At 40.4% G+C, this 9,915-nt stretch overlaps 1 protein-coding gene across 1 annotated transcript; it reads right to left on the reverse strand.

Annotated features, from left to right (window-relative positions):
* Positions 1–687: 687 nt before the first annotated feature.
* Positions 688–5,653, reverse strand: LOC136398467 (T-cell surface glycoprotein CD1b-2-like). The gene is made up of 6 exons (XM_066372710.1): positions 5,581–5,653; positions 5,033–5,299; positions 2,916–3,194; positions 2,419–2,697; positions 1,658–1,751; positions 688–709 (listed from the first exon to the last, which is right to left on the reverse strand). The coding sequence occupies exons 1-6, from the start codon at positions 5,651–5,653 to the stop codon at positions 688–690; spliced, it is 1,014 nt and encodes a 337-aa protein (XP_066228807.1).
* Positions 5,654–9,915: the final 4,262 nt, after the last annotated feature.

The raw sequence follows: 9,915 nt of genomic DNA on the forward strand, positions 1-9,915 counted from the left end.
CAGAGTTTCAGTTAGAGCCTCCGAGTGAAGGTACATATAAGAAATCAATTAATGAGCAACTAAGGTGCTACAACTATGAGTTGATGCTTCCCATATACCTTCCAGTCCTTGTCTCTCCCTGTCTATCCCTCTCTTTTGCTAAAAATAAAAATAAAAAAGCATTTTATGTAAGTAGCTTACAGCATAGCATAACTAAGCTTTGCATACTTTAAACATGCTCAAAACATATTAGCCTACATGTGGGCAATATCATCTAACACAATAAATATTACATATAGGAGAATATTGGTGGTTTATCTTCATAATTTTATGACTCCATGTGGGTAGCTAAGGAAAGAATCAAAATTCAGGCACCATTTCTACTAAATATGTATTGCTTTCACACCATTATAAAGTAAAAAAATTTCAGTCAGGGACCATCTGTACTTTATTATAAAATACATTCTTTCTCTCATCTTACATCTCTGAAATCTGGTTGGAGTCCAGCATTGATACCACCTTATAGTTCTTAATTCTCTTTTTGCTATTGTGTAAATTATAATATATCTCACAACCTAAGAAAACTCTGAGTTGTTAAATATGATAATTATTTTATTAAATATGATGACATTGACTCCTGTGCTGACAACTTGAGCTTCTGGTCTTCTGGGTATTTATTCCAAATGGGAAAGGAGAAATGATGAAATCTCACTGAATAATCTGGTATGACCTGTTAACACAAGCAGTTTTATGTTGTGTTAAGATATATTAGTACACCCATTTCATACCAGAATTATTCATAATGACCAAAAGATAGAATCAACCCAGATATCCATTGCCAGGTGAACAGATAAACAAACATGTTATATAAATACAATAGAATATTATTCAGCCTTCCTTAAAAAGAAAATAAATTCTGACACATGCTACAACATAGCTGAACCATAAGTACATTATGCTAAATAAAATAATCCAGTCATAAAAAAACACCAAATAATGATTTCACTGACATGAGGTATGTAGAGTAGTCACAGTTATACAGGCAGAAAGTGGAATGTTGGATGTATGGGCCCAGAAGACCGTGAAATGAAAAGATGTTGTTTAATGGGTATACAACTTTAATTTTTCTAGATGAAAAGAGTACTAGAGATTAATTGCACAAAATGGAAGTGTAATTAATACTGTTAAGCTATGCATTTAAAATGATGGAGATAATAACTTTCATGTCATGGATACTTTACCACAATTAAAACACAGATTTATATAAAATACGTGGGAAGTGGGGGAAAGTGCAGAGGCAGGGACACAGGGAGCAGATGGACAGCTGTCAGAGGGACAGGAGAAGAGGGGACTGGATCAAAGAAGGCGAAGGGATTAGCCCAAAACATAAACAGATAAGACATAGATACAGACAACAGGGTGGCAGTAGGCAGAGAGAATAGGGGGTGGAGGGGGAGGAGGGCAGGGTCACTGATCTGGGGAGAGGGAGCAGGATGCAGAGTGCAGATGGTGGTATATTGAGTTGTACACTTGAAACCTCTATGGTTTGGTGAACAATGTCAACCCAATAAATTAAAAAATAAATGAAAGTAAGATCGAGGCTTAAGTGATGTAAATAAATAAAAATGGTATAAAAGAGTGGAAGGTGAACAGAAAAGAAAGATTTTTTTAAACTTACCTTCGCCTCAAGTACCATAATGCAAGACATATCAAAAGAATAAAGGTGGGCAATATTATTGCCAAAATGATCACCGTGGTGGAAGTAGGATGTCCTGAAAATTGAAAGAAGACACACAGATGTCACTGAAATACCCATTCTCTGACTCTTCCTGCCCTTCCTTAGCTCACCTGGGTGTCAGCTCCATCACTCACCTGCTTTTGATGTAAAGGCAAATTCAACTTCCCCTCTCAGATTCTCTAACACAATAATCCTTATCTATCTTCTATCATTTCTTCTTGTCTCATGTCACCCAATTTATAAGCCCATAATTCTTATTTTCTATATAACAGGTGAGTGATTTCCAATCTTTTTTTATCTAATGACACACACTAATTACTAAAATTTTGTGGCACCCCCCAAAATATATTTTAAGCTGATCTGATAAAAAAATAAGTAAAGTTTGATTCATTTGCACCAGATGGATATTATTGTGTTGGCTGTTGTCATTTTTAAAATATGGCAATCCAAGAAATCCACTCATTACTAAATAGACAAGTACTGCGTGTTTTAAAAATCCTATGGCACACCAGTTAAACATTGCTGCCTAGGTCATCTATCTCTTTCTCTCTCTTGTTTTTCCTCCTTCTTTCCTTTTCTCCTTCCCTCCCTCCTTGCTTCTCTGTCACACCCACTAAGTCTCACCATTTGCTCGCCCCTCCCTCCATGTTTGTGGACCATCTCCTCCCATTTCCGGCCAGGTCCAGTCCAGTTCTTCTCACCCCAGTGGAGGACGATGTCCTGGCCTCCCAGGCTGCTGTGCTTTACTCGGCAGTTCAGGTTAGCCTCCTCCCCAGCCACAACGTCTAGGGTTACTCGGAGATACCATGTCCCGTCAGCATTGGGCAGGATGTCACCTTGATGAGTTCCTGGATGCTCCTGCTCACCCCTCATCCACATCACCCATATAAGTTTGGGGTAAAATCCTGAGACATGGCACACCAGCAGCAGATGACCAGGCAGAGGAGGGGGGCCACTGGAAAGCCAGGCCTCGGGCTTCACTGGGGCAGAAAGGAGCAGGACAGTGTCACATTATGACACTAATCCAGAGCATAGGGAATCAGAAACCCACAACTTTGAACAGTGAATTCTCCCACTCCTTTGGAACCCCCCCAAATTTATTGATTAAGCTCCTCTCTCTTAGGGAACTACTCCCATAAAATTTAAAGAAGTGGTGGAAAGTGACATAGAAAAGTCTTGGAGAGAGAACAGGACTAACCTTGTCTCTGTAGTTTCGCCTTCCCAGCATCGAGAATGCCCAAGAGAAATCGAGGACAGGTGTTTGAGAGGAGCATCTCTATGATATTAATGAGACCTTGGTATTCAGAGACAAGTGTGCAAAACCTTTGTGTCCTGGGGCTGCCCTGTGCAGCAGGCACACACAAATTATTCTGGAAGCTCGCAAAATCCACTCCTCCCAAAGCTCCCCTCAGGAAGCTTACAGTGGTCTCCCCAGAATGCAGCTCACAGCCTCCTATAGCCTGGATCTCAAAGGGATCTAGATAGAAGAAAAAAGAGAAAAAGATATTTAAAAACCAACAAAGAGGAAAGGGATGGGCAAAGAACCTACTCTTTTGATTTGGGTGAGCATCAATGTTTGAGATGTTAAAGGAGCCAAAAGCAAATCCATTACCATCACGTGCTACATAATGACTTTCAGTGAATAAAAACCTATGTACAAGAGGGTAATCCCATAGATCAGTGGTCCCCAACCTTTTCTGGGCCACTGACCGGTTTGATGTCAGTAAATATTTTCACGGACTGGCCTTTAGGGCGGGATGGATAAATGTATCACGTGACTGAGACAAGCATCAAGAGTGAGTCTTAGACAGATGTAACAGAGGGAATCTGGTCATTTTTTAAAAATAAAACATTGTTCAGACTTAAATATAAATAAAACGGAAATAATGTAGGTTATTTATTCTTTCTCTGCAGACCGGTACCTAATGGCCCACGGACCGGTATCGGTTTATGGCCGGGGGGTTGAGGACCACTGCCATAGATTATAATGAAGCTGAAAAATTCCCATTGCTTACTGACATCATGTCCATTGTTAACAGCATAAAGCATTGCTCATATGTTTGTGGTGATACTGAGGTAAAAAACTGTGCAGCCAGTTGTGTAAGAGAATAACAATGTAATATGTAGAGGACATAATACTTGATAATGATAATAAATAATGTGACTAGTTTATGTATTTATTATATTTTTAGTTTTTATTTTAGAATGCATGCTTTCTAGTTAGAAAAAAAAATTTCTGTAAAAGTATGTCTTGTTACACCAGCAAAATAGCCTTACACCGGTCGTGTTTACTGCATCACTTGATAGCATAATTTACTCTTCTGTTTGATTTAATGATACATATTTTTTGTACAGTAATCTGCTCTATAGTATATTAGCCTTGAAGCAAAAAATATACTGTGTAGACTAGGTGTGTGGTAAGCTATCTTATCTAGGTATATTTAAGTGTACTCTGATAGTTACACAACAATAACATTGTCTAATAATGTATTTCTCAGAACATGTCCTGACTGTCAATTGTTCTATGACTATTCTGAGACTGTTAGTTTAAAAAAAAAATTTATTGATTGATTGATTTCAGAGATGGAAGGAGGGAGGGGGAGAGAAAGAGAGAAAGAGAGAAAGAAAGAAGCATCGATTATTTTCCACCTATACATGCACGCATTGGTTGAGTTCTCTATAAGCCCTGACTGGCGGTTGAACCTATAAACTTAACATATTGGGATAGTGCTCTAAATCACTGAGCTACCCAGTCAAAGCTATTCAGAGACCTCTTCATAGAAGAGAACAGGGAAAAAGTAAACATATCATAAGTGGTAGGAAAAGACTGTTGTAGTAAAGTACAGTGGGTGAGAAGAAAGAAGGGGGAAATCTGAGGAGACTGATTATAAAGTCAGGAGGAAGTACACATTCCAGGACAAATGGGAGAATTACACTGAGAGGAGGAGCAGGCAGGAGATGCTTAGGAGATGGACTGAAAACAAAGGAATCACATTTAGTTCACTCAGGGACAGGGTAGGAAAAGTGAAGGCCTCTTTCTTGGTGTTTAAAGGGAAAATCTATACACAAAAGGAGTTCTGTATCAGGCAAGGTGCAAGAAGCAGGAAGAATCTGAAATACCTTGTGGAGGTATGGAATCTAAGAGGAAGACTGCTTCTAGAGATGTGTGTGCAAACAGTTGGATTAACTGAGAAGGAGAGAGAAAGATCATGCGGTACAGCAGCATGAACTGAGAGAGAGAGAGAGAGAGAGAGAGAGAGAGAGAGAGAGAGAGATATCATTGGTAATCTCCCCAGATCAGAGAACAGCACTCACATGTCAACTCAAATTCACTGACACGATCCTGTACTATCTGAGTGACGCCAATGAAATAAACCCGTAACGTTTCCACCACCTCAGTCACCTCTGCATCACTGAAGTTGCCCTTGGACCAAGGCTTCAGGAAAATGGCAGTGCCTGAGTCACTATCCCAGCCATGGATCTGCAAATCATCCAGCCAGCCTGAGCCTTGATTTTGTGCACAGGTGTTGTTGACAAATGATGATATCTGGTTGACATGGAAAGAGGTCGGCCCATGGAGAGCTGTGGGTAGTGGAAGGATAGGAAATGTGAAAAAAAGAGAAAAGCAGCAGGGGATAAGGGTGGGGGAAAAGAAAACCCTAAATATCTAGGAAAAAAACCCCAGAGTCTATACAGCAAAATGCCAGAAACAATTGCTTTTGTCAGGGCCTCTGGCTCCAACCTCAGCCTCCAAAATAGAAGAAGAAGGCTGGAGATGGGCTGGCCCAGACCCTCAGCGGTATGCACAGCATGCTTTCATCCAGACCTCCCACACCCAGAGTTCCAGCTAGAGTTACTCTTACCATGCTCGTGTCCATGCTTGTTGTCAGCACCTGGGATGAGATCTGCTAGCAACAGAAGTGGCAAAAGCAGCATTTCACCGGTAGGTAAAAGCTCTGACTCTTTGAGCTGCTGTTTGATCTCTGAACTCAGCAAACTTATTATTTCCTCAGTGCTCTATAGCAACTTCCTCTTCCAAGGGACAAGTCTCTGCCTCATCCACGTTGAACATCAGAGAAAAGTTGTGCCTCCCACACCCTGACCCTCCCACTGCCTGTCATTTCCACTCCAGCCCTTGACTTCCAGATTTTTCTTCTTATCTTCCTGGCTTCCAGGTGTTCTTCCTGACCTCAGCTTTCTTGAAAAAGCCACCATATAGTTTTGAAAGGTTATTTTTCTTCCCCAATGTTTTATTGTAACATCTTTTAAATCATAGGCACTGTGAAACAATCGCCTGCCTTAATCTAGGAAAATTCTTTTGGTTCATCCACCCAACTCCATCTTCCTCTGCATGGCCCTCTCTTCTCTTGCACGTTCTCAATGGCTCCTCTTTCTCATTTTATCCTTTTGTCTTGTCTCCCTAACAACACATTTGTGTGTGTTTGTGTGTGTGTTGACCATTTACAAAAGGCAGAGCATTATTTTTCCATGTTTTCAATGTTTTTAGTTCTTCCAACACTTATTAATTGATTTTAAAAAGAGGAAGGGTAAGAGAGAGAGAAAGAAAGAAAAACAGAAACATCAGTTTGTGGTTCCACTTATTTATGCATTTATTGATTACTATATGGCTGTGACTGGGTATTGAACCTGCAATCTTGGCCTATCAGGATGATATGCATCCATGGCCAGGGCCCTAAAGGGAACACATTTAAAACATTTGCCAGTACAATGGAACTGAAGACACATATCCTAAAATCAAATCAAATAAATACTACAGTTTATACTTCAAGGAAAATTATCTTATGCCATAGCAGTTCTTGATAGGAAAATTATATTCTCTACCAGTATATGACCTTCTTTTCAGTAGTTCTTGACATTGTAGCAAGGTAAAGTCAACAATCTACAAAGTAAAGAGATTAAAGGGAAGAAACATTTTCTGGTGAATCATGTGGAAGACTACAGTTTGGAAGAAGTGTGAGGAAATCTGTTAATGACAATGTGAAAATAATAAAGGAATGTGGAAATAATTAATTTGAATGGGCTAGATGGGGAGCCTGTTAGAAAGATAGCAGACCAGTCAGGAAGAGCCCACTCAGGAGTGGTTAGGTCCTGGTTAGGCCACAAGGAAGAAGGGCAGATTCTGGTTGAGAAAGGCTGAGTCCGAGGCCAGGATGGGGGAATGAACATCCAAAGGTCAGAGCTATTTCAAGGAGCATTAATATGAGGGTATATTCAGGAGTGTGAAGAGATATGTGTATGTAGGTCCTTCTTTGTATGTGAGTGGTGGAGGAACAGTCAGAACAGTGGTAAAGATGAAACAAAGAAGGAATGATCCTGGGGAGACCAAACACAAGGTCAGGAAGATTGAATAATGGTCAGAGTCCATATGTCATCTTCCCTGGTCAGGACTTTCATGGAAATATCAGCTTGGAAAAGAAAAATCACATTCAAACTGAAACTGACTGAAAATGCCTGCACTTCAATGCAAGGCTATGCATGTACAACTGCAGTAACACCTGCATGTTCTTCAACTCTCCTTGTTAAGATTACTTGGGGACCGGGGTAACAGAAAACGAATGGTGCTTAACAGTGTCCTAGCGATGAGTCTGAATTTTGCCCAGTGAGCCTGAGCCCTTGATGTGCTGCCAGCTCTGGTTGATAAAAAACAAGATTTGGAGCGTGTGATAGGAGGGGTATCTTCCCACCTGTGTTCTCTTTCCTACTGTACTTGGCCCATGCCAGAGAATTCCCTTGAAGAGCAGGGGCAGAAGCAGCAGCATTGGAGCTCTGTTAGGTAAGAATGCTTCAGCAGGGTGAGTGCCTGCTGACTCAGATATCAGCTTCTTCTCCAAACCCTTTTGAAGTCTTCTGTCACTTACTTTGCCACAAACCGACATCTCTTTCTGCTCACTTCCCTGTCAGAGAAATACGACTGCCTCCCTCAGCCACATGCCTCCCACAGGGTCTCGCATTTCTCATCCATCTCTCTACTATTAGGATTCCAGATTTGCTTTTTGCTCTTGTGTGCCACTTGACGTACCCATTGCACCAACATTTATAAAAGGGGTCCTAGTTTTTAACAATGTATGTAGTTGGTGTTCTGACTAAAAATACTGTACCTCTTAGCCTTGGAGAACTTAAGCCCACAGTTGAATACTCAATGTACTTTTCTATAGAAAGAAGTAACAGAAGGTCCTCAGTAGTGCCCCGTGGCCTATTCAGCAGTGTCCCCACTCCTGATCTCTCTGTGGTCTCCTCCTCTAATCAGCATCCCAGCCTTCTTTCTCCCTCATCTTTGTCTTCTCTGTATTTCTCTACTTTTCCACAATTTTATCCTCTGGAGTCTATTGCCTCTCTTCTCGTGATCTCACCTCTTCTTCCTGCTCCCTCCCTATCCTCTGTCTTTTTATCCTGATCTTCACAGAATCATTATGAAGAAAATAGGCACTTTGAATGTAGCTGTATAATCTACAAGGACATCTCCATAACCCACAATGAAGGAGGAACAGCAGTGGCAATACAGATTATCAGGTAATCTGAGAAAAAATACTCTTGCTCAGTTTCTACAGTCAGGTCAACTATCACTGTTAAGGAATCATGAGCACACTTAACTTGAAAGTGGTAAGCAGTTAAGTAGATGGATGTTCATTCATGTTGTATGAGTGGGTCTATAGGGGATGCACAAGGCTTGGGCTCCCACTCTACCCTAAATGAGTTGAGTGTGTCTCCAGGTCCCCTTGGTATGAGGAGCAGTTATGCAGCCTTCCCTTCACAGTTTATGTACTGGACACACTGGAGTCCCCTCAGTGTGTCTAATTAGAGAAGAGTTTTATTAGAGACAGGAAGTGACTCTAGGGATGGGAGTGTTCATAGGAGAATTAGTTAATGTGCTGAGTCTATAGTTTTGTTATCTTCATTTATGTTTTGCTGTGCAATTTGAAAGCCGTTTAACTACTATCCCTATGGTTTTCATAGACATATTCAACTGACATTTAGTCAGCATACCTGGTGCTGAAAGATACATCAGAACCTAAGATTTCACAGACAAGTCCTTAAGAGAATATAAAACAAAAGCTCAAACAAAACAAAACAGTATAAAAAAATTTGTATCTAAAACCTCTACATTTATAACATAAAGGATGCTGAGAATTGTGCTTCCAGTCATTGAGAAAAGTTTACACTTATTCTTGTCCATTGTTTCCAACTCTAAAACACTGACTTCAAACACTCCATGTTACAAGATTTGGGGAAATATGTCAGAATTCTAAGGTAATGATATAATCCTAATACTTTTTGCTTAGGGAAATTATCATTTTTTGTGATGGCCAAATAAATCCATATTTAAATACTCAAAAACTCAGCCCTGGCCGGTTGGCTCAGTGGTAGAGCATCAGCCTAGCGTGCAGGAGTCCTAGGTTCGATACCCGACCAGGGCACACAGGAGAAGTGCCCTTCTGCTTCTCCACCCTTCCCCCTCTCCTTCCTCTCTGTCTCTCTCTTCCCCTCCTGCAGCCGAGGCTTCATTGGAGCAAAGTTTGCCTGGATGCTGAGGATAGCTCTATGGCCTCTGCCTCAGGCCCTAGAATGGCTCTGGTTGCAACAGAGCAACGCCCCAGATGGGCAGAGCATCGCCCCCTGGTGGGCATGCCAGGTGGATCACGGTCGGGCGCATGCGGGAGTCTGTCTGACTGCCTCCCCGTTTCCAACTTCAGAAAAATACAAAAATAAATAAATAAATAAATACATACATACTCAAAAACTCAAATCTATGCTTCATAACTTGCTTATAAAAATAATGATCTAAGTGAAACCAATAATTAACCTGAGTAATACAGTGACTACAAATATAAATTTATTTTTATAAATGAATGTATAACATCAACTGAAAGATTTCTGCACAGTTAAAAAAATCAACATAACAAAAAAGCAACCAACAAAAAATTGAAAGATATGTGCAAACATAATCTCCAAAAAGTAGCTAATAACCGAATATATGAACACAACAACACACAAAAAACAACACAACAAAAAACAAAAAGTCTCATTTTAAAAATGGGCAGAAGACCTGAAAAGACACTTTTCTCAAGAAGACATACAAATGGCCAACAGATATATGAAAAGATGCTCAACTTCACTCCTACAAAAAAAAATGCAAATCAAACCACAGAGCTACCACCTTATACCTCTTTACAATAGTT

The sequence above is a fragment of the Saccopteryx leptura genome, chromosome 3 (genome assembly GCF_036850995.1).
Source record: "Saccopteryx leptura isolate mSacLep1 chromosome 3, mSacLep1_pri_phased_curated, whole genome shotgun sequence".
In the NCBI taxonomy this organism is placed as follows: Eukaryota; Metazoa; Chordata; class Mammalia; order Chiroptera; family Emballonuridae; genus Saccopteryx; species Saccopteryx leptura.